At 34.2% G+C, this 27238-nt stretch overlaps 1 protein-coding gene across 2 annotated transcripts in view; it reads right to left on the minus strand.

Annotated features, from left to right (window-relative positions):
* Positions 1–27238, minus strand: part of LOC150103860 (protein SCAI) — a 399077-nt gene that overhangs the window by 213507 nt on the left and 158332 nt on the right. For both annotated transcript variants that reach the window (XM_090396561.1, XM_090396560.1), the window contains one exon: positions 1979–2077. In XM_090396561.1, the coding sequence (XP_090252687.1) occupies positions 1979–2077 (99 nt within the window). The remainder of the gene's footprint in view (positions 1–1978; positions 2078–27238) is intronic.

Consider the following 27238-nt stretch of genomic DNA (forward strand, 5'->3'; position numbering starts at 1 on the left):
GACTAAAAGAACACAAAATCTATAAACACCCAGATGTATGTCTAGGAGTTGCTATCTTCAAAGATCCTTAGAGGCTTCCCTCATATTATGAGTCTTGAATAAGAGCAATTATGATGGAAGATTTCCAATGTATAGGATGTAAACAGAGTGCCTGTACTGAATTTAGGATTTTGGAAAGGAGTATCAGAAAACAGTATCTCCTGAATGGGTATTCCAATGGAATATCCATTTAAGGATATTCCACGAATTAGAGAGTTGCACTCTCTAATTGAAAACTGAATTTTTGAATGGAATGAACTGAGAGAATAAAGTTGTTTAAATCAGACGCATCATATTTCCAAACTATAAAAATGTAAACAACCATCTCCAGCAGATAGCAAGTTGTGGGTCAGCTTGAGCATGAAATGCTTTTCCAAAGTTTCCATGAAGAGAGAAGGGCAGAAAAGAGATAAGAGACTTCTGGTGGCCAGTCCAAAGTTGCTTGAAAGTTTAAACTAAATTTATTATACCAAAGTTGCTTGTTAAGACAATTATTCCATTTAAAGAAATAGGGCCAAAAGCAGTATTTAAACAGTCATGTGACAACTCTCTGATAAGGCTCAACAATTGAATGGGTGCACTGGTATAAAGAGAGACTATATCTAAACAGTCAGGGATGTCAAACGATGAGATGGAAATATAGACAGTTGAACGAAACAATCTGAAATATAGTCTAATATTAAAACAATAGATACCACAGTGGTTTCAGTCCAACTTCTTCATATCCAATAACTGTCTCTTTACAAGCAACATTTGGATTGGGCATGGGAAGTCTCTTATCTCCTTCTTCTGCAATCTCTTCATGGAAAACTTGGAAAAAGTTTCTTTCTCAAGCTGACTAAAAACTGCTAAAAAACTGGTGGAGATATTTGACATCATCATCATCATTTGAAAATGTGATGTATCTGATTTAAACAACTTTCTTCAATCTCTCAGTTCGTTCCAACCAAAAATTCAACTCAGAGAATGCAATACCATTTCTTGACATTCTAATCTTAATATCCAGAAGGTGGCATTTCAGGAAATGCCACCTTCTGGATATTAATGAAAGCCCATAGTGAATACTATATTTTCACATCCTCACTATCACTCCCAAAAATGAGGCATATCACACTCTAAAAAACAAAGCCATCTCTAATTTAAAAAAAGAAGAATAAGAAAAATGCAAATAGCATAAAACACCATAGCCAAGCATTAGCCAGGATTCAAACAAACCATGTAACTTAGTCATGACAGGCTACGAGCCTTACATGCATTGGGAAATGTGAGGTAGGCTAAAAAAATTTCAGTCTCTGCTGGTTTGTGCATAATATTCCAAGAACACTATTTAAGAGATATTATTTTCTGTTACTTCTCCCAAGCAGAATCTCAGCATAGAGTATAAAGACTATTTCCATCCAAAAAATCAGAAATCTCTATCAAGATTTCTCTACTCAAGAGTCATAATATCAGGATAGCTTACAAACACATCCAAGTTGTCCATAGACTCCTGAAATCTCAAAAGACAGCAAAGCACACTGCAACCATCTGGATGTTTATAGAAATCCATGTTCTTGAGGACTACTTTACACAGATCAGAACAGAAAGTTAAAAAAGGATCACATCGGCAATGTGGAACAGAATATTGAAGAAAACTAGCTTACACACCATCAATTCAGATACAGCCACCATGTCTTATCCAGAAGACAACTTCTTTCCAGGTTAAATTAATGATTTTCAGACATCATTTAAGATGAGAATCTAGTTTCTATGGAAGAAGCCATATAAGCAAATGACAGTAGTGAATAACTTGATTCAATGTGAAAGAAAGTTGTTCTCTAGATAAGGTATGACACAAACTGGAATTCAACTTCTTCAACAATCATCTCCAAACTATCCAGGAGATTAAACAAATAAACTCCACACAAATTTAATTATTAATATAATTTATTCAGAATACCTCAATAAATGATTTTATTTCTCCTAGAACTAATGACCATTCTAGCTGGTCTTCAGGCTCATAAGTGGCAGTATAGTCATCTATCTGTTTTGCAAGTTCCTAAAAATATGAAATTGATTAAATAATTAATCAGTCATGAAATATAAATAAAAATAATGATTTATTATTATTAGAATCATTAAGAGAGACTTCCAGGGAGTCAGGGACTCATCGAGGGAGGCCACATACTACACACATGCCAGCTATCACGTGTTCTTGAATTCATTCACACTGCTTGCACACACACACACAACATCCAATGGCAATCCATTCCAATCACGCACCACACTCTATGAGAGAAAAATCTCTTTCTCATCTCCTTGATGGAATTCATTCTCAACTTCCAAGGATACCCTCTCATCCTTTCCCCGCCATCCCTTTATTCTCGCAAATATTTTATAATCCAAACCCATATTCTCTCATTTTTGCTGCAATCTTCCATGCTGTATTGTGTCAAAAGCCTTGGAAAAATCCAAAAGTATCATGGTGTATCCATTTCCCTTGTCTAGTTCAATGGTAACATTATTATAGAATGTGAGCAAGTTGCTAAAACATGACCTTCCCTTATTAAACCCATGCTATTCATTACAAACTAGAGATTCACTCTGAACCCATTTCTGAATGCAAGCCCTAACCAATTTTTCCAAAATCTTCATCACCACTCCTGAGATACTGGCTGATTGATAGTTGGCTAAATTAATCTTTGCACCACCCTTGTACAACAGGATTACTCTTCAAAACTACTGCTAAATCTTCGCTGTTCTGAGACTCAAATTATACAGTTTGGTTAAAGGAATAGTCAGTTCAGCTGAACACTCTTTCACCACCCTGTGCTGATATCTCATCAGTCTATTGCTGAATTCTAATTCAGTTTGTGCAACAGCTCTCATACCTCCTCTTCGCACACTAAGTTTCTTCATCTAGTGAAGAGGTAACAGTGAGCTCAATGTTACATACTCCAGGTTGATAGCTTTTAGCAAAATGGGGCTCATTAGTTGAGCAACCTCTTCTGAATTGTCACTTTTGTAGCATATTGATAGAATTCATGTGGGTTGTGAAAAGAACCACTTTCTTTTCATACTCACACTTAACACCCCATACAACAGTTGTGACTCTTCTGGCCTGCTGCTTATACTTTTCATAATGGACATCATCTTTATGCACACATCATCCTTTTCTTATGAATCTCTTATTTCTTAACATTGCACATCCATTTGACTCCTACCCTATTTATTCTTCAAACTCTTGGGAGACAAATATTGATATTGCATCATTTAAGTATTTTTTTAAATGCTTCCCATCCAGCACCAATACCATTACACTGAACTAGGTATACTCCTCAGTTGGTGATAATTTTCTGCTTTGTAGTTCAGTATGCAAGCTTTCCTGAATGGAACATTCATAAACTTAGCCACTTCCCAAGTAAGTACCACATGATCACTGTCACTAACCAGAGGTAGAATAGCTAGGTCTTTAATTGAAACATCATCTGACACTATAATCAAATCTAACACTTTTTGATCTCGAGTTTCTTCTGAGACATGCTCCTTGAGGAAGTTGTCTGGCAACAGCTCAATAAATCCAGTTTCATTCTTCTCATGCAATTTTACTGCTACCCAATCGATTATAATCATTATTTATTTATAATAAATAATAAATTATATTTACTATAATTTGGCTGAAACTTTTGTGTGTAGTTTGTTATAGTGAGCAGGTTTGCTTTAACAGCGCACAATGTGAGAACTGAAAAATAAGATAAAAACAGCAAGGGAGACAAAATACATCTGCTAGAAGTTTGATGGTATCTAGTTTACAATAAGTCAATAAAATTTCCATTTTTGGCTTATGTTCCTCTTCTATCATTTCATTTTTCCGTTCTATTACTCATCACTTTAGCATTTCTCTTGTAAGATTTATTTTCAGATGACACTCTTAATAATCATCCATAACTGTATTTTTCATGAAACATTTTTCATGAAATTATGAAATCATCAATTTCATGGGCATTATTGATTTAAAAAATTTATAATTTTTTTTAAAAAAATTTTTTTAATTTTTTTCCCCCATAGTCTAGAAACTGGGATAGAAGTCTCAGACTAGATGATGAAATTCATCTTTGACTTACAGATAACCATAACCAGGTGAGTTAAATACTAGGACTGCAAAATTTTTTTAGCCATCAACATTGTTATCCGTGTAGAAGGAAGATAAGAGAAACTATCCAGATTCACAAAAACGGTAATGGCAATTGAAATTTGGTTATGTCTTTTTCTTTGGTCTTTGCCTTCAACAGCACATTTTTCCAGAGTATTTTCAGCTATTTTTTGAATGTGAATTTCTGTACTAAAGCAACAACAGTTTATTCTGAGCATTTGGGAGGGGGGGGAGGCAATCAAATGTTTTTTTATGCCATGTTTTTTACATCTAATAATATCTTTATAACTTGCATTATTTCAATGCAACAAGCTGTTATCATGCAACTGTTTTTACCCCCCCTCCAATATTATCATCATCATCAAATTCTTGCCATGTACCCTCAAGGGGTGTACAGGATATGATAGTACTACATGAAAAATTTACATCATTACTAACTTCCTATCTACAATTTTCCTCCAAATCAGTCTGTTACTTGTCAAGACTCCAACATTATTAGATCTTATATTTCTATCATCTAAGGCACTTTGTACCGTATCAATCCACATATATCTTGGTCTTCCTCTAGGTCATTTTTTTCCTGCCAACTTGGCAGAGAACACTTGTTTTGCTCATCTTTCCTCGCCCATTCTGTTTAAGTGACCATACCACCTGAGATTAGCTCTGCTAACGCATTCCTGGATGCTGACAATGTCAAGTTCTTTCCTAATATATATCCTTGTTTTTAATATAATACTGCCATTGATGCCATCTTTTCACGCCTGTAATCTTTCTCAGGACTCTCATTTCTGCAGTCTAGTCTTTGGTCAAGTGTTTTACTTCTGACCCAGCTCTCAGATCCATAAGTTAAAACTGGTTTGAATACTGTCTTGTATACAACTAATTTCTCTCTTATTCCATATGAATTTATTCAATTGACTTCCTACCATACCAGCTTTGTTGATTCTGTTGTCTATTTCTATATTATTTACCATCTTCACTAATAATCATGCCTAAGTAGCTGAAATGTTTTACTTGTTCCACAGGTTTTCCATTCACAACACAGTTGACATTTTCAATGATTTTCCCTATTTTCATTGTCTTTGTCTTTTTATTGCTGACCTTCATACCATATCTATTACAACAGTTATTCAATTTAGTCAGAGAATCTTGCAGACTTGTAGCGCATTTATTTAGAAGCATAACATTGTCTGCATAAAGCAAAGAGCTGACATTAACATCTTCAATTCTGATATCATGTTTAATACCACTTTCCTTCATAATGTGATCCATATAGATAATGAATAACAGAAGGGATAATGTACATCCTTGTCTCACACCAGATTTAACATTAAACCATCTTCCTGTACTTCCTTCAATTCTAACTGCTCACTTACAACTCAAATAAAGACTATGTATTGCTTGATATAATGCCAAATTGACACCATATAACTGTAGTGTATTGAATAGCTTCTCTCTTGGCACCTTGTCATATGCCTTTTCCAAATTGACAAAACTTAAATACAGATCTTTGTTATATTCCCCATGATTTCTCCACTATTTGTCATAAAGTGAAGATCTGATCCTGACAGCCTCTATTTGACCTGAATCCAGCTTGTTCTTCACCAAGCTTCTTTTCCACAATTCTTCTCAATCGTTTCTCAAGTATACTTCCATATATCTTACGAGGAACACTCAGTAGGGATATACCTCTGTAATTCTCACATTCAGTTTTATTTCCCTTTTTATATATGAGTACTATGAGAGCTCTACTCCAATCATCTGGAATTCGTCCCTCTGTCCAGGCATTCTGAACTATGCAGTGCAGCCATTGTAAGACTTTTATACCACCACCATTTCTGGTCGAATATCATCTACTCCTGCTGCCTTTCCACATTTCAAACCTTTGATGGCTTTTCTACTTCAAGTATGGATATGTATTACTGACAGCATGCCTGGACAGTGTTTTTTTTAGCACTGTGCTGTCATCACTGCTTGTTTCATTTAGCAAATTTTCAAAGTAATTACTCCATACTTCAAAGATATCTTTTTCTCCAGTTTTCATGTCACCTTTATCATCTCTAACTCCTTTTAGCACTCTTTCTTCAATTTCTAAGCTTCTTCAACAACCTCCAGAATATTTTTCCACCTTCTTGATATTTATTTTCTATATTCTTGCCAAAGTCCTCCCATGACTTTTGTTTAGCTAGTTTTACACACTGTTTAGTGGTCTTACATTTCTCTCTGTATTCTCTAAGAACACAAGCTGACTTATTTTCCAGGAACTTTTGATATGCTTTCTTCTTTTCCTTCACTGCCTCTTTAACTTCTTGTATCCACCATGGAGTTCTAATTTTTCTATCCTTGCAGACAACTTCACCACATACCTTTCTAGCTGAATCAATCAGAGCTTTTTTCAAGGCTTGCCACTGAATCTCCAAGGTTTGATTCCTGATCTCAAACTCTTTCAATTTTTCTTCAATAATCTTTGTGTATTTTAGTCTACAGTTCACATCTGAGAGCTGCTCAACTTTTATTCGCTTTAAAACTTTCTTACATGTCATTCTTTTCAATATGAAATTCAATTTTATCCTGCTCAAGACTAAATAGTGATCACTTCCAATTTCAAATCCTCTGTACACTCTGGTGTCCTGCACCAGGGAGAAAACATCACTATCAACAATAACATAGTCAATGAGACTTTTCTTATTCCTTGCCTCTTCTCTCCATGTGAATTTGTGCACATTTTTATGTTGGAACATGGTGTTAGTAATAATCAGTCCATGTTCTGAGCAGAAATCCAACAGGTATTTGCCATTATTATTAGCTTTGCTCTTTTCTCCAAATTTTCCCAAAATATTTTTGTATGTTTGACAATCACTTCCTACTCTGCTATTCAGATCCCCAACAAGGACCAACTTTTCCTTTTTCATTGTGTCAGTTGCTTTTTCTAAAGCATCAAAAAATTCCTCCACTTCTACCTTAGTAGTACCTTCTGTGGGACCATAGGCACAAATAAGTCTCATTGTCCAGTTCCCCATTCTCATATTTGCCCACATTACTCTACTTGAGACTGACTGCCATTCAAGAAGATTAGCCTCGTATTTTGTGTTGAATACTATGGCTACTCCTTCTTTTCCTTGATTGTCATTGCCTGAATATAACATTTTGTATTTATTGCTCAGAACGATCTCACCAGTTTTTGTCTTTTTTGTTTCAGTCACCCCTATTATGTCGATCTGGTACTTATCTAATTCCTCAGCTAGCTCCATTTCTTTGCCATTCAGGCTTGTTATGTTGATAGTACCAATCTTTAACTCTGGTGATGTTGAGTTGGGATGTGTTTTCAGATTTGTTCCAATAGCTGACTTTTCACTGTTCGCCCTGGTTCCCTGGCGAAAACAACAGGGGCCTTTTTTAACCGGGAGACGCCCCAGCCGGCATGAAATTTTGTCATGCTGTACCATCATTTTTTATTTTTGTTTAACCAAAAGGAATACAATTTGGTAGGCTAAATCCCAAATTGCCACGTCCAATATTAGTCTTTTTTAAATGATGGAGGAATAACTTTTTAAATGTAATTAAAATCCATACACTGTAGCAAATACTGCTTTGAAGTAGTTCTCCAATAAAAAAATACACTCAACTCTCATTATAGTAAACTCAATAACAATCTAACATCATCATAATCAAATTCCTGAATGTACCCTCTAGAGCATAGGTTACCAAACTTTTTCGGGCCACCACCCACTTTGCAAGTCATAAATTTTGTAACACCCCGATTATAACAGTTTTCCGCGTTCAAGCCGTTTGTTATTTTTGACGTAAATAGCAACTAATGATACATTACTGCTTATGCCATTAAATTTTTAAAAATAAGTGGCCAATATGTGCTTCATCTTGAACACAGTTATTGCTATACCGATTTTGGTGGAGTATAGCCCATATGTAGAGATTGTAAAATGTATGCTCGAATAACATTATGCACAGTTTCATACAATGGTTTAAATATGAAAATGGGGAATACAATTAAGAGATTGCATTGCATTAGTAAGAATCTTATTGTAATAATTAAAACACCATTAAATATATTACAAAATTGTTTATTTCTAACTTATAAAGTAAAAATACAAAGCAAAAATAACAAATTAATATGAAGTTTCATACAATGGTTTAAATATGAAAATTTGGAATACATATTAAGAGATTGCATTACATTAGTAAGAATCTTATTGTAATAATTAAAACACCATCAAATATATTAGATGGTTTATTTCGAACTTACAAAGTAAAAATAACAAATTAATGTGAAGGATGAGCCTGGTGCATTTTTAAAAGTTTGTTAATATTAGGTTCAACTTTCGTTAAAAACAGTCATAAATCACCACGCTCAGTTGTATGCAATCGGCTCCTTTTCTTAGATAGTAAATTCACTATTGCACTAAACCCACACTCAGCCAAATAAGAAGATGGAAATGCAATTAAAAATTTCTGCACTATTTCCCATAATCCAGGGTACAGTGTCGGTATTGATTTTTGAAGCCAGAACTCTTGGTATCCAGTTTTGAATTTTATTTTTAGTTCTTCATTTGTTGCGAGTTCTATGAGTTCCACTTCTAAATTTGATGATCCTGCTGTGCTTACATGTGAGAAAGGATCTAGAACCCAATTTGGTATATTCATGTTTAGAATATCCTTGAATCGCTCATTGAAATCAGCATGGAGAACCTCCAAGTGTTGGCAGTATGTAAGTAAATCTTCCTTTTTGAGAGACACTGCTGATAAATTTGAAAAGTGGCTATATACCCCTTGGCCCATATTCCGCTTGAACAGAAGTTTCCCTACAAAAGCGGCAATAACGTTTTTTGTTTTAATTCAATTCAATTCATCACCTTGTAGTTGTAGATTTACTTCATTAAATATTTTATAGAGGTCTGTCAAATAAACGATGTCATTTTTGGGTGTAATCAGGTTGGCCCGCAATCCGTCGTCTCTGTTTTCTAGGAACTCTAGTACTGAATCAAACAAATTGTAAAATCGATTCAGACAAATACCTTCTGAAAGCCAGCGAACTTCTGTGTGAAGCAGCAAACGATTGAAATCTTCATCGTTTTCACTACAAAGTTGGCTAAACAATCTGTCACTCAATGAATTGCTTCTAATCTTGTTGACTATTCTAATAACGTAATGGAGCGACGTGTGCAGGCTTTCATTTAAATTTTTCGCAACCAAATGTTGACGATGAAGAACACAATGTATAGCGCGTACATTTGGTACTGCTTGTTTCAAATGCACTATGAAACTCTTGTGGCGCCCTGTCATTGCAGGAGCACCATCAGTAGCAGCAGACAAAATATTACGAATAGGAAAGTCTTTCTCTTGAAAAAACTTATTCATGATATTAAACATAGATTTTCCCTTTGTATCTGCTTCCAAGTTTTTAGCAAATAATAATTCTTGACGAACTTTTTCTTCTTTTATGAATCGTAAGTATGATAAGAGTAGTGGTTCATTATATTTCAGTGCAAAGAAGAATCAATGAATTTTCCTGATGATATCTGACACTGGCTTATGAAGCACAGTGTTTATTACTTCTTTTACTGCCAGCAAGATTAATTCCTCACCAATTGTATGTGATTTTCCGGCTTTTGCGATTAATAATGAAATATTATAAGAAGCTTGTAATCCGTCATTATCTTGTTTAGTGGACGACGTAAAAAGTTTTGATATAGTTAGACGTTTAAAATATTTTTGTTCTAGTACTGGAAAATACGACAAATCTTTATCCTTTTTGTCAGCATGCATTTTAGTCAAATGCTCTTGCAGCCTAGAAGGCTTCATTTGAAAACACTTTTTGACAAATCAAGCACATGGTGATAATTGGTTCGTAGGAGACTGTATAAAATCATATTTCAAATACTCAATACTGTACTGTCGACATTTCTTCTTATATTCAGACATAATGAAGTAATAAAATTTGCAAAAATATTCACTAAATAAAAGATTTAATTTGCACTTTGTATGACTCCATTTATCTATCACACTTTCGACTGATGATTGTTGACAAACCACGCAAAAAATAATGAAACTTATTCCTAAAACACTGGTATTTATAGATTTGAAATCTAGCCCGAATTGACTTACATGCAATGACTTGTTTGTGATACCATCATACTCGTGCTTTGAACAAGTTGCTGCAAGCACCCATATTCTTGTCAAAACATGCTGAATTGAGTGAATTACCTGCGTAATAGTTGACCAAAATACTACTAGTTAAGTAGTATTTCGGTCAACTATTCGTCTGCCACGTGGATAGACCTGTATGGCACAATCAATTTTTACAATAGCAAAAAATGAATAAATTTTTTAAGTATATAAAAAATAGAAGTTAAAATATCCTGTATGACACGTTCAATTTTTTATTTTGCACGCAAGCGCATTTTGTTCATCCGACCACGACATTGGCCGAATAATTAATAATAATAATTAATAAATAAAATAATTATACAAAATATAAACAACAAACCTACAAAACATAACCGCAGAAAACAGTATAATAAGTTTCGAATAATATTTGCTTTGTTTTTTCCCTCTAGTTAGCAATATAAGTTAGTACTAACGAGATTAACTAAAATTTGTGATTTTATTTCTTTCTTGCCATTATTATTTTTACTCGTAATATTAAATTATATAAAATTGGGTTTATTTTTGTACAAATCAATTAGAAAAGTGGTTTTATATATTTTGTATATATTTTGAAATGAAATATAATGAATATATTTGCTACTGTAAACATAACCTATTATACACACATATATACATGCTCTATTTTCTCAATGACATAGAAAATTGACATCTATTTCTATCTGACATGGTAAATTTTCAAATGATTAAATAATTGAAATAGAAAATTGATAAAAAAATTGATCATGTAAGATGGGCATAAGATGAATTAAAATGCAATATTTAAATTTTAAATGATTATCTAATTGCAAAATAACGAAAATAATTAATTTTTAAATATATATTATTAATTTCTTCTATAAAGAGCCACTGACCCCTAGACTGCCTGAACAGACCCAAATGCTTCTGATCCCACTATAGCCTCCCTAGAAGGTTTCCGCGCCCACTGGGGGGCGGTACCGCCCACTTTGGGAACCTATGCTCTAGAGTGTACAGGATATCATGATATGAAAAATTTACATACTAACTCATATTTGTAGATTTAGGGACTCAAAAACACACGTGTTGAACAGATTATTTTATTAATTACAAATAAAATAAAACTTGACGTTTCGACCTCTATATCGAGGTCATCATCAGAAGAATACAACTGTATACAGAACCAAGCTACATGCTCATGCTTTCTATATCAATAAACTAAATCTACGTAGTTAATAAATCTTTTTTCTAGCCTGACCTCTAGTGATAGAAAGGAAAAACACAAATAAATAAGGAAAGAAATAAAATTATAACAAAAAAAAAAAATATATATATATATATAAAAAAAATAAATAAATAAAAAATAAATAAATATATATATATATATATATATATATATATATATTATAAATAGATAAATGCAACTACAATTAACTGTTAGAGTCCTCAAGTATTAATATTCTGGATAGTTACAAAATGACTTCTTTCAGTTGCTATTGAATGTTCTAAACACTTCACCAGGTCACCAGGTTGTCTTCTTGTAGTGGGAATTTTTCTAATGCTAGTTTAGGATGTTATACAGGTTGTAGATGGGTCCTCCACATTCTTGAAATGGTGAGGCCATCATTTTTGTTGAGATTTGGGTTGTGTCTGAGCATTTCACAAGACTCTTTAAATTTTCTCTCAAACCATGTTTTGGTGCGGTGTAAAGATTTGGTATTTTTCCAGTCAATTCTATGGTGTGTTTGGAGTGCATGGTCAGAAAGGCCTGTTTTACCGAAGTGGAGGTATTTAATGTGTTGTTTGTGTTCGTCTTGTCTGATTGGGATAGTTCGCCCTGTTTCCCCTATGTATGGTATGTTACATGTGCAGTGTATTTTGTATACCCCTGGGTGTGCTAGGTGTGGAAGAGGATCTTTAGAGGAACTGAGTAGGTGTCTTAGCTTATTTGGGGGTTTAAAGGTGGTTTTAATGTTGTATTTGCGAAGTATTCTGTCTATTTTTTCAGAAATGCCTCTAACATAAGGAATGGCAATGGCATTCTTGAAATCTTTTTTGTTCTTACTGGTATCTTTATGGAGGATCTTGTGAATAGTTTTTTTATTGTATCCATTTTTGATAAATGTTTGGTTGATGATTTTGTATTCTTGGTTTAGAGCCTGTTCATTGGAACAAATAGTTAAGGCTCTGTGTTAAAGGGTGCTTATAACACCTAATTTTTGTGTATGTATTGGCCTGTGTGTGTAGGTTTGCGGTAAACTGAGAAGGAGAGACAGCCAGAGGGAAGACGTGTGACAAGTGTGTCTAGGAAAGGAAGTGAGTCGTTTTTTTCCATTTCAATGGTGAATTGGATACGTTTGTGTTGTTTGTTTAGGTGGCTAAGGAATGTATTTAGAGCTTCGCGGCCGTGGGGCCAAATGGCGAAAATATCGTCGACGTATCTGAGCCAAATTTTGGGCTTTAGACATGCTGTCTCTAGAGCACGTAGTCTTCCATATAAAAGTTAGCTATTGGGGGAGAAAGTGGTGAGCCCATGGCTGTACCTTCTTAGTAACTTAATTAAATTACATACTAACTTCCTATTGACAATTTTCCTAATTAATATGTTATCACGTAAGATATTATCATATCTTACATTTCTATCTTGTAAGGCTTTTTACTGTATCAATCCACTTAAAACTTGGTCTTTCTCTAGTTCCTGGCAAAGAATACTTGTTCTGCCAGCTTTTCCTCTATTCCAATTCTCTTTAAGTGCCCATACCACCTGAGATTAGTTCTGTAAACACATTCCTAAATGCAATGTCAAGTTCTCTCCTAATATCCTCATTTTTAATATCATACTACCATTGATGCCATCTGTTCACGCCCAAAAATCTTTCACAGAACTCTCAAATCAATGGTCTCTAGACTTTAAGTATTTTATTTCCAACATAAGTTCACAAATCCATAACTTAAAATTGGTTTGAACACTGTTTGTATACAACTAGTTTTGTGTTTTGACTAATTTATCTCTTATTCCATATAAATTTATTTAGTTAATTTCTTACCACAATGGTTTTTCTAATTTTGTGGTCTATTTCCATATTTAATTTGTTATTATCATTAAAAAGTGTTCGTAAATAGCTGAAATATTTTACTTGTTCTATAGGTTCTTCATTCAGGATTCAGTTGACGTTTTTAATAGTTCTGCCTATTTTCACTGTCTTTGTCTTTTTTATTGCTAATTTTCATACCAAATTTATTACAGCAGTTATTGAATTTAGTCAGGGAATCCTGGAGACTTTTACTGTAGTTATTTAGATGAATAACATCATCTGCATAAAGTAAACAGATGAGATTAGCATCTCCAATTTTGATATCAAGTTTAATACCCCTTCCCTTCATAATGTGATCCATGTAGTTGATGAATGACAATGGAGATAATGTACACACTCTTGTTTCACACCTGATTTATCATCACACCTTCACATTCTAATTGCTGATTTACAACTAAGATACAGACTAAGTATTGCTTGATATTATCTCCCATTTACATCATATAACCATAGCATTTTTAACAGCCTTTCTCTTGTCACATGCCTTTTCTAGATCTACAAAACCCATGATTTCCCACTATTTGTCTTAAAGTGAAAATCTGATCTTGAAGACCTCTTTTTGGCCTGAATCCAGAATGTTTCAGGCTTCATTCCAAAATTTTTCTTAACTGTTTCTCAAGAATACTTGTAAATCTTACCAGGAACAATCAGTGGGGAATTTCTTTGAAATTCTCACATTCAGTTTTATTTCTCTTTTTATTAATGAGTAATATGAGAGCTCTGATCCAATCATCCAGAATTTGATCCCCAGACCTTCTGAATTATGCAGTGTAGCCACTGCAAAACTTTTATGCCTCCATATTTGAGCATTCTGGTTGAAAATCATCTACTTCAGTTGCCATTCCACATTTCAAGTTTTTGATGGCTTTATCTACTTCAACTATTGATATGTATTCATGTTGAGTATTTTCTATGACCATGCTGCCACTGCTTGTTTCATTTAATAATCTTTCAAAGTAATTACTCCAGACAACTAGAATATCTCTATCTTCAGTTTTCATGTCACCTTTATCATCTGATTTCTTTCACAGTATTCTTTACTCCATTTCTAAGCTTCTTCAACAGCCCCCAGAACATTTTGCCACTTTCTTGGCATTTACTTTACATGTTCTTACCAAAATCCTTCCATGACACTGCTTAACTGCTTTTACACAGTGCTTTGCATTTTTAATTTTTCTCTGTATTCTCTTAGAGAAGAAGTTGACTTTGCTAGGAACTTTTGATATGTTTTCTTCTTTTCCTTGACTGCCTCTTTAACTTCCTAAGTCTACCAGAGTTCTGCCACTGAATCTCCAATGTCTGGTTGTTGTTTTTTCATTTTCATTTATTTTTTTTCTCAAGCAATGTTTGTATATTTTAGTCTACATTTCACCTCTGAAAGCAGCTTAACTTTGATTTGTTATAATTCAATAATTCAATATGAAAAATTTAATTTTATGCTGCTCAAAACTAGACAGTGATCACTTCCAATTTCAAATCCTCTGTATATTCTTGTATCCTGAACCAGTGGGAAAATATTGCTATTATCTATAACATAGTCAATGAGACTATTTCTTGTATCTTCTCTTCATGTGAAGTTGTGCACATTTTTATGTTGGAACTTGGTGTTAGTAATAACTAGTCCATGTGCTGAACAGAAATCATGCAAGCACTTACCATTATTATTAGCTTTGCTCTTTTCTCCAATTTTTCTAAATTCATTTCTATATGTCTGGAAATTATTTCCTATTCTGCTGTTTACATCTCCAAGAAGGACCAACTTTTTTGCTTTCATTGTGTCAGCTACCTTCTCTAATACCTCAAAAAATTCCTCCACTTCTTCCTTAGTGGAACCTTCTGTGGGACCATAGGCACATATAAGTTTCATTGTTCACTTCCCCATTCTGATATTTGCCCTCATCACTGTACTCGACATTGTCTGCAATTGAAGAAGAGCATCTTCATATTTAGTGTCAAATAATATAGCTACTCCATTCCCCTGATTATTATTGCATGAATATAACATTTTATATGTGTTGCTTAGAAAGATCTCACCCAGTTTTTGTCTTGTTTCAGAAACTCATTATGTCCATCTGATACTTATCCAATTCTTCTGCTAGTTCCATTTCTTTTCCATTGATGCTTCTTACGCTGATGGTCCCAATCTCGAACTCTACTAATACTGAGTTGGGATTTGTTCCAGTAGCTGACTTTCATTGTTTGTCCTCGTTTCCTGACAAAAACAATAAGGAAGTTGTTTAACTAGGTAATGTCGCAGCCAGCATGAAATTCTGTCATGTTGTGCCATTAAATTGCATTATGATTTAAGCCGATAAAAATATTATTTGATCAGCTACATTCCAAAGTGCTAGTCCATACTTGTTTGTTCAGCATCCGGGTAAATACCTAACAGTGTGCATCGTGAGAAGGTAACAACTGGACATTAGGTCAGAAGTCCTGGTCAGTTCTTTGCATTCCTTAACAGGCTATGTGGAGGTCTCCTCCCAGTTATCCAGCTTTGACCTTAAGAACTCCAACAATCTAACATCCTAATGCTCCAGAGCATGAGTGCAATGCTAAAGAAAATTAATTACAGCAAGTTTACTGCTGTAATAAATAATTCCTCTAGTCCTTACAAGTTCTCTACACTGAGAGTAGACTTCTTTCAAGTCAACACAAAATGGTTAATTATTGACAGACACTCATGGTCCAGTTTCACTAAATTAGTAACCAACCACTTATCTCTACAGTTTCAATTTCAGGAATAAATCAGACATCTAGAATGGAATTTATTCTCAGTTAGTGTACTCAACTCTAAGCTAACAGTACCTTACAATAATGATATTTTATTCAGATCAATTTTAACACGTGGATCTGAAAGCTAACTTAAAAAGAAAAATTTATGAAAAATTACCAATTGTGTCAGTACATGCTCAATAATATTAAAAATAAGGGAATACATTCCCACTATCTGTCATCACAGTGAGCAACATCTGTGATTGTCTATAGTGACAATCACAGAGGCTTCTGAGATTTAAAATTACAGCAAATATCAATTTATCCTATTTGTCATTATTTTCTCCTTTTTTCCTGTCATATGAGATCTGATCTTGCTGTTTTTTTTCAATGAGAGTTCTTCCTTCAATACCATGTCTAAAATGCCCATCTGATATCAAAGGTCTGTGATATTATGCAGTTTTAGCAAAAACAAGCTGGTATATTAAACATAAACATTTTTCAAACCACTCTTGATAGTTGTCTACCTAAGATAGTTGTTTATGCACTCAAAACTGATGGGTGCACTTACAAACAGAATTACTGCAATTCTGTTTGCTAGTGCACCCATCCCATGATAATCAACAGTACTAAGGTAGTGACAGTTCAGCAAAAGAGTTCAGTGTGCTTCATGGAATGCAAAAATTTGAGTCAGCGATCTGTGCAACATTTAGGCAACTTAGACTAATCTGCATGGTGATAAAATGTATAAAGTGGTGATCGATTTAAAGAAACTGGGAATGTTAAAAAACATATCTAAGATAACCCAGAACTTTGAATGCCCATTTCTAGAACAGGCAATTGGATAGAAAAGGACTGATTTCTTGGCAACCTCATTGTCCCAATCTTACTATACCCCCTCGAATTTTTGCTATGGGGTTTTACATTTAATCTAGAAATGTTAGAGAGAACATGACAACAGCTAAGTTACAGGTTGAATGTATGCAGGGCTACATGTGTTGAACTTACTCACCTCAAATAAAAACTTTGTCTCCAAACTGTCATTCACAATATTTGTTACTGGTATATTATTTTTTTTCAAAAAATATATGCATTTTAAATATCTGCATTCTTTTATTTTTTTTATATGTGACTACACCCACAAAAGGTTGTGAATCCATGGTACATTAGAAACATGGGTGGGCTAAGATACATAGTCTGGAAACCCTGCTCTAGAGACAAAACATCAAACCTGAAATTTCAAGCTACTTTAGCCTCCAGTAAGCAGAGCAGGGGTCTCACACCAGGTAATGAAATTCATCTTCCACTTAAAAACACCATCCATTCCCACAGCAGAATTCATATTAATAGGCTATTGGAGACAGAGTATGCTAACTGCTTAGCCAACTAGGAGTTTCTGGTATTTTGTGGAAATGCTATATATTTTTTTATTTCTCGTGCTATAACTGAAATGCATATTAGATTCATAATTTAATTTAATGGTATTACAATACCAAAACAAAGCACTAAATTATAAAAGGATGTTGACTAGTTTATATTTCACTGGATTTCAAACCAGCATCCTCAGAGCTCAACAACATGCCACACTTTGCATGTGACAATGAGTAAGTGAAACGATTCAATCTGTAACAGACAAAGATCTGAAGTTGTAATTTAGTGCTTGCTAATGATTTATAAAAGAAGTTAATGTGATAATTACTGTAGCAACTTCTTTTAATAGTTAATATAATATTTCAGTTAATACAGTAATTACTGCAATAACTTCTTTCAATAATTAATACAGTATTTCAGTTAATACAGTTATTTATTGTAATAACTTCTTTTATATAACACTGTTTCACTTACTCATTGTCATATGTAACAGATTTTTGTGCTCAAAAGTCAATAATAGTCCTTTTCAAATTTAAAGTTTTGTTTTGGTGTTGTAATACTGTTAAAATAAGTTATGAATAATGTCCAACACCTAAGCTTCTCAACAAGACTGATGCACACTAGATGTTCAAATTGTCTTTATTCTGCATTCAGAGCACACTCTGATAGTGTTTCTTATATTTCATGATTAAAATCACAATCGTGATTTGTGATTTTAAACTGCACTACATTTTTACTCTATCAATTGATTCATCCAACTGTTCCAACTATTAAACTATCTGGCTAGTATTTGTTAATAGGCAATCTTTCAGATTATTATTTTAGCCACTTGATGCTTGGACTGATAGCGAGCAGCAGTGCTTATTTTATAAGTTTCAAGAGTTCTTATATCATCTTCCTTTAACATCTCGCCCACTAGCCTGTTACCAAAAACACAAGGGATTAATAAACCTGATTTTTGCTAGGATAAGACAGGACAATTAAATCCAGTAGTTATTAAAAAATGTTGATGACACTTAGGGTCTGATATTCTTGCTGTGTTTCTGTTTAATATTTCTATAATTCAATCAATAAAAACTATCCTATGATCAGAATAAATCAGGGAAAAAAAACCTATTTAATAAGAAAACACATTCATGTTTGCTGAAGGTTTTTGCAGTGTGGTGACAGTTTCTGGGAATTACGACATTGAATACTATATATGAAATGAATAGATCTCATTTATCACTCCCACAAACTATAAATTTATAAAAGAATGTTGACTAGTTTATATTTCACTATATGTAAGCATAACATCTATAGTAGGAAGAAATCATTACTACTACTGTACTTGTAGTACACCTTGTTGAAGAGTGGTCAACTTTGCAGAGATTATCTGCCTTGATCATTTAAGCAGAGTAGATTTCTTTATAGCTTTGAGTTTTATTTTTTTATATGTGACTACACCCACAAAAGGTTGTGAATCCATGCAATTTACATAGTAAACTTTTTATTTGGTGGGTGTACAGGACATCATGATAGTACCGAATAAAAAGTTTACTATGTAAATTCCTATCCACTTCACAATTTTCCTCCAAATTAATCTGTTACTGTCAGAGACTCCAATATTGTCAGATCTTATATTTAAGTCTTCTAAGGGTACTTCTCAGATCTTGGTCTTCCTCTGAGTTTTTATACTGTCATCATTGCATCAAACACTGCTTTTCTAATCTTTCCTCTCACATTCTGCTCAACTGACCATACCATTCAAGATTACCTTGGCTCACACATTCTGAATGATAACAATGCTTTCTTCCTAATATCTTCATTTTAAACATGATGATGATGATGACATTCATGCTGTTCACTTACCTAATTTTTCTCAGAACTCTCATATCTGTGGATCTTATTCAATATAAATTTTCCATAACACTGTTTCAAGATATAAACAACACCAGAAGAAGAAACAATAATTAATTTGTTTTTAAACACCATTATATTATTTCAACAATACTTAATTTACTGAACTTGCTAAAGCATTGTTATGAATAACCACCCAATGCCTAAGCCTCTCTACATATATCCATATAAATTTATTCAGTTTACTCAATACCATATCAGTTTTTCTAATTCTGTTGTTTATTTCCATATTTCATTTGCCATCTTCACTGCAACTATAAAAATAGGCTCCTTCCTATTTTCATTGTCTATTTATTGCTGATTTTTGTAACAAAGTTATTACAGAAGTTATTCAATTTAGTTAGGGAATCCTGCAGACTTGTACTGAATTTAACATTATAACATCATCTGCATAAAACAAAGAACTGAGTTGAATATATCCAATTTTGATATCAGAACCAATGCCTCTTCCCTTCATAATTTGATCCATATTATGTTGAATAAAAATGTGCACCCTTGTCTGACACCTGATATAGCATCAAACCAACTTCCTGTAACTTCTTCAATTCTAGCTGCTGACTTACAACTGAAATATAGACTATGTAGAGCTATATATAATTCTTATTTATACCATATCACTGTTGCATTGTGAATGGCTTTTCTCTTAGCACCCTGTCACATGCCTTTTCCAGATCTACAATACTTAAATACAGATCCTTGTAATATTTCCATGATTTCTCAACTATTTATCTTAAAGTGAAAATATGATCCTGACAACCAATATTTGACCTGAATCCACTTTGTTCTTCTCCGAGTTTCCCTTCCACAATTTTTGTTCACCTCAAGTATGCTTGTATAAATCTTACCTGGAATATTCAATAAAGATTCTCTGTAATTCTCATATTCAGTTTTATTTCCCTTTTTATAGATTGGTACTATAAGAGCTCTACTCCAATTATCTGAAATTTGACTCCATGACCCAGCCATCTGAATCGTGTACTGTAGCTACTGTTAAATCCTTTATATCTCCACATGTAATCAGTTCTGATCAAATATCATCTGCTCCAGTTGTCTTTCCACATTTCAGATTGTTGATATTTTTTTCTACCTCAAATGCTGATATGTACTCCTGATGATATGAATGCATTCCTGATGTTCATGACGCAGAATATGGAAAAAAGAATTTTTATAACCAACTTGAAGACATGCTCAGAATTTTAAGAAAGATAATGTAATTGATCTCTTGAATAATTTTAAACTGCAAGGTTACTACTCATTCTGATTACTGGACAGATATAAATGGACCATTTAGCATTGTTAACTGCATTGACAATAACGAGAAACTACTCCAATTATGCAAATTATATGAACTGTGAATAACTTGTACCTATTTCATATAAAAAGAGACTTTAAAAGGAGTTAATGTCAAAGCTAAATAAGAGAGAGGAAACCTCTATATAGCATGTTTATACGTGTGGATAGGTTTATGTGTTCGTCAGACATGTTGTAATAGATTTCACGGTATGATATGAACACAGATGGATAAGAAAATAACTATTTATTAACTTAAAAGCTAATATTTCACTAATATTATATCCAACATCTTCAGAGCACACAACATAAAGTTTGTTACAAATGCAAGGTTGTCTTGCATTTGTAACAAACTTTATGTTGTGTGCTCTGAAGATGTTGGATATAATATTAGCGAAATATTAGCTTTTAAGTTAATAAATAGTTATTTTCTTATCCATCTGTGTTCATATCATACCGTGAAATCTATTACAACTCTATACAGCATGTTAGGAAAACAAAAAGGCAACTGGGGCTTCTGACTTAAGGTTCAATCCTTACCATTCTGCAGTGCACAAAATAATAGGCATCACTTGAATACTGAAATACGAGGATGTACCAGCAACTGTATTTCCTTAAGCTACACACACTTACACACTCAAACAGAGTGACATAACATGATCAAATGTTTTGCCAGTTGAGCAGTGAAAACTCAGTGTGGGCACACAAATAAATTACAAAACAGAAACAGAAAATTTTGATATGAAAAGAAAAACAAAAACAAATGAGATACCTCTAGATAATAACTATTAAATATCATATTCAAGCAACAATATTCAGTGCAAAGGAGTAGCCATAATATTCAACATTAAACATGAAAATATAAACTTCTTGAAACAAGCAATTAAAAGTGGAATGGTGTGCATAAATTTCAAAATGGAAAATTGGATAATAAGACCTATTCATGCATATGATAACAAACAAACATAACTCTACTAGAATAAAAGAGAGGAATTTTTTGAGTCATAAGAAATGCAGATGATATTTGGGTTTGAGGTAACATAGTGAGTGGTCAATGAATTTAGTACTTGTGTAAAATTGATGTTTTTTATATGTTTCATTGTGTTTTTCCCTTTGAAAATTATTGTTTTATAAGTATATCAATGTAGATTTTTGTGTATTTAGTGTTTTTTAACATCTATAAAAAAAAAAAAAAATTTAACATCTATTTGTTAAGATATTGCAATAATAAATATAGTTTAAAATTGCACCAAAAAAAAGAGAGAGAGATCACAAGAAGTGTAATGCTAAGAAGAGGAGCAAAGTCAAGAATGAAAAGGCATGCCATGCTAAGGAGGTCATTAAAGATATTGAAGAGGATATTGAAAATGAATTAACCTCCAAAATTGCAAAGTTAAAGCAAATTATCAGCGATAATTTGTACCTTTAATTCATTCAATTATTACTGTTGATTTTATACGTGTTAATTTATTAATAAATATTCATTCATTATGCCACAGGTACCTCTAAAGATTAAATTATCAGAGAGATGAGAAATGAATTACAGAAAGTCTAGCGGCATTTGAATGAACATAAGAAGGAAAAGAAAATTAAGCAGCAAAATACGAAACAACAAAGCACAAATCAGGTAAATTAGTAAGTAACGAAAATCAGGTAAATAGCATTGTTTTTAAAAAGAAGGATGTTATTTGGTATGGTGACTATCATAAAACATGCTGTTGATGAGCAGATTATAATTTCAAGTTTTCCTGAAGCAAAAATAAAAAATATAATGCAAGCAATTCAAAGGCAGAAAAGAAAACTAAATGAGATCATAATGTAGTAGGTACTAATGGCTTAATTAGCAATAAGTTCAGTATGAGAGAGAGAATATGAAAGAGTTGTTGGAAGAAGTGAGAGTAAAGAGCGAGAAAGTGAAAATAGTAAGCATATGACCTCAATATGATAAAAATATGAATTAAGAAGAAGGGCTATGATGGCAAATAATTCAATTCATAGGCTCTGTAGAAGGAATGGATGTGAGTTTTTGGATGTATGGAGTGAGTTTAAGGGCAGATTGGATTTGAATAAGAGGGATGGCGCACACTTGAATGTGTTTGGTATCAGGAGTCTTGAAAAAATAATAACTGGTATGAGACCTAACACAGAGTTAGGGAAACTAAATTACAAAGGGAGGAATGTTGAAAATATGAGTGTATCAGCAACAATGTTATAACTATGTTAATGATGGGAACAGGCATTATCATGGAAATGATAAAGAGGAGAGAACGGTTTTGACTGTGTCTTCATCTGGTTTGGATCCATCAAACCAGACGAATATGAAAAGATGTTTACATGTATAAGGCAAGAATATTCTAGCAGATCCCTATTCTAGAGAAGAATAGGGATCTGCAAGTTGTCCAACTGTGTCATGCAGACTGCAGGCAAGAGTATACAAAAGAACATGCAGGTAGATTATTATGTGTGTACATGAAAGCTAGGAGTATCAGAAACAAAAGGGGCAGAGTTTGTTGCCTTGGTTAATATGTTGGGACCTCAGATTGTAGGCATTAGTGAGACATGGCTATCAGAATCAGACATACTAACTGGTATCGAGTGTAAGGGTACAGTATTTTTAGGAAGGATAGATGTCTTAAGACAGGAGAGAACGGGAAGTGTTGCTAATGATATCAGATGACTTGAATCCAGTTAGAGTTGAGACCTGTGATTGTAGCACTAGTAACAGTATTTCACGTGCCAGTGAGTTTGAAGCCATCCGGTGTGAGGTGGCATCACAAGGCCAAATACATAGTGGGGTGTTGTTACAGATGCTAGTGATTAAGAAATGCATCACCAATTAGAGACAATGGGTGCAAAAAGAGTAATCATAATAGGAGACTTTGATTGGGTAGCAATAAAATCTCATGAGAAGAATGAAAATGAATTTATTGAGCTGTTCTGAGACAACTGCTTCAAGCAACATGTGACGGAAGGAACTCGAGGTCAAAGAATGTTAGATTTGATTAGGGCATTTCATTTAAAGAAGGAGTCACTTGGGAAGTGACTAAGTTTGTGAATGTTCCATTTATAAAAGCTTATAAATGGAAGTATAATAAGGAGTGATAGGACATTGACTTTTCTTCATTCTTTTCTGTGTTCGAAACTTTCATAAAGCTTCCTCTACCAAATGTAAGCATCACAGCAAAAAATTTTTCTTTTCACAAAAATAATTCTGTTTGCTCCAGTGACTGGGAATTCGCATGCATTCATTACAAGCTGCCAGCAGTACACTCTGAGTTTTATAGAACTCTCGTTTGCACGCATTTGGAAATGAGGCATGTGGTACAGCACCCTCTATCAATGAAAATTTGGACTAATTTTTTCCTCCCCGACAAAACAAAAAAAAAAACCTCCTTGTAATTCATTTTCATGAAAATTGCACTCTAATATATTAATTTTTCTGATTTTTATGAATTATTCAAATATTTCGGGACTTATGGACCACCCTGTATATTTATGCATACGTATTACAGAAGGGGAATAAGAAAAACTGTTGGAGAGAAATCTGAAAAAGAACAAGCTGAGTTCATGATCAAACAAGTTCGTCAAGACCATTTTTACTTTAAGGTGAATAGTGATGATATCATGGGAATATAACCAGAATCTGTATTTAGGTTTGTAGATGTAGGATACAAATATGGTAAGGTGCCAAGCTCTTCAAAACATACTACAATTATATGATGAACTCAGACAATATATAGGACAATATGCAGCTTATAAAAATCAGCTGAAAATCAACAGTTAGAACTAAGGATGTGTAGGAAGATATGTCAAATTAAACCATCTCCCTGTACACATTCTAATAACCATGAAAGACCAAGGTGCTGTTATCTTCATGCATGCATCATATACATGAAGAAAGGTGCCATTAAATCTGATATTAAAATCAGAGATATTAAACTCAGCTCTATACTTTATTGCAGAGAAAGTTATAAATAAATCCAATGTGACTGGACACTGGAAAAAGTCATGTGGTCCCACAAGTCACAGTACACCTTGTTCTGTATCGATGGTAGGCAGAAAGTTTGGTAGGGGCCCAAAGTAGTAATGAACCCAGGTTGCCTTGTAAACACAATTCAAAGTTCTGGAGGTGGTGTCATCATAGTATGGGACATGTTCTGTTGGTAAAGTATGGTCTCCTGATATTACTGTAAGGTCAGTGTCCTCTGAAGAATATCTGAACATTGTTGCTGATCAAGTCCATCCTGCAAGAAAGGTTCAGCAGTGGTTCAGTAAGCATAACAGCGACTTCTACCTGGCCACCATAAAGCCTGGATCTGAACCATTGAGAATTTATGGAACATGTTAGAAAAACAGATCTGGAAAGTCCTCTTCCATCAAATCTGAGCCAGTTAAAGGACTGTCTGGTGAATGTCTCATATGTTATAGACATAGATGCAACCCAACACCTTGTAGAATCATGCCAAACTGCATATGTGCTGTAATTCAGACTAAAGGAGGTCCAACATAATTATTATTATTGTTATTATTGTTCCGGGCAACTCCAAGGAGTCGACAGACTCATCGAGGGAGGCCCTAACATCATGTCAAGAACAACTATTCGACATTGACACAGTATCTATCATACCTTGCCCTGAACTCATTCACGGTCGTAGCACCCACAACAGACTCTGGAAGCTTATTCCACTCGTTCACCACTCTCCAAGTAAAAAACCTAGCTCTAACACCCTTGTCAACCACGCTCTTGCCCAGCTTCAATGCATGGACCCTAGTCCTCCCACCACCAGTCATATTTTCAAAAATATCTTTTGGATCAATCTTATAGAAACCCTTCAGTAATTTGAATGTCTCAATCATATCACCCCTCCTTCGCCTATTGTCCAATTTCTGCAACCCACAAATCCTCAACCTATTCTCATAAGGTTCATTCCACAGACCTGCTATCATCTTGGTCACTCGTCTCTGGACCCTCAACACTTCCTCCCCATCACGAAGAAACCCTGGTGCCTATAACTGGGCACAGAAGTCCAGATGGGGTCTTATCAAGGCTCGATACAGAGGAACAATAACGTGTTTGTTGTCTCTGCATGTTAAAGTATTTTTCAGAAGCCAAGTGATTTGGTGAGCTGTTTTATTAATTTTGCAATGTGCCCCCTAAACTTCAACTCCCTATCCACCAACACTCCCAAATCCCTGGCCTCATCAATCTCCTGGAGTATGGTTCCACCAATGCGATATACTGCTGCTATTCTTTTCATCCCAAAGTGCATAACCTTACACTTTGCCACATTAAATTGACATCCATTTTTCCAAGCCAAGTCCTCCAAACTATCCAAATCATCCTGTAAAATTTTGACATCCTGTGCACTCACAATTGCTCTACGTAACTTTGCATCATCAGCAAACAAGTGAACACTTCCTCTCAAATCCTTTCCTATATCATTGATGAACAAATTGAAAAGCAGTGGTTCAAGAACAGAGCCCTGCAGCACACCACTAGTCACAAGCCATCTTTTAGACTCCACTCCTGCATAAACCACTCTCTGGTATCTCTCCTTCAGGCCTTGGCAAGGTCCAGTAGTATCACTGTAAACCAATTACCCCTATCCAGTTCAGCCGTCACTGTGTTATAAAACGTGAGCAAGTTACTGAGGCATGATCTACCCTTCACAAAACCATGTTGTCCCCTATACAATATCCCATTTTCATCTATCCAATCCAGTATTATTTTATTGACTAATTTCTCTAAGACCTTGACAATGATTCCTGATATGCTAATCGGTCGGTAATTTACAACAGCAGTCTTGGAACCACCTTTATGCAGTGGAACTATTTTCCCCTCTTTCCACCCCCTTGGGACTAACCCAGACCCGAGACTCAAATTAAACAAAATGGTCAAGGGTACTGACAATTCTTTAGCTGCTTCTCGTACAACACGAGCTGGTATACCATCCAATCCCATGGATGTATTGACATTGAGGTTATGCAATAGACTACTCACCTCCACTTCATTCACCACAATTCCCGTATAATCTACTGGTTTATTCGTTTCTGCAATGTCACCACCTGGATGATATATACTTGCAAAGTGCTCACTCAGTAACTCAACTATATCAACTGATTCAGTTACCTCCCTACCATCAGCATTCTTTAAAATCATTCTGCCATGTACATTTTTCCTTTTACTTGCTACATATCTAAAAAACTATTTAGGATTCTCTTTAGCCTGCATGGCCAATGTTCTTTCGTAATCCTTTTTTGCTTTTCTTACCACACTCGTTACCCTTCTGGCCTGCGCTTTATACCGTTCATGTGCCTGCCGGTCACCTTTCTCCTTAAATTCCCTCCATAGTTGTTTCTTTTTTTGCAGCTCAAGCTTAATGGTGTTATTCATCCATTTAACCCCTACTTGATTTATTATTCGGACTCTAGGTATACAGTCAGCCATTGCTTCATGCAAACACTTCTTAACTGCCTCCCATGCACTATCAACTTCTAGTCCTTGCAGTTGTACATGCCATGGCACTGAACCAATCAAACTCCTAAGCTTATCATA

This window comes from Typopeltis vanoorti, chromosome 8 (genome assembly GCF_054136105.1).
Source record: "Typopeltis vanoorti isolate ZY-2024b chromosome 8, IOZ_Tvanoo_1.0, whole genome shotgun sequence".
NCBI lineage: Eukaryota > Metazoa > Arthropoda > Arachnida > Uropygi > Thelyphonidae > Typopeltis > Typopeltis vanoorti.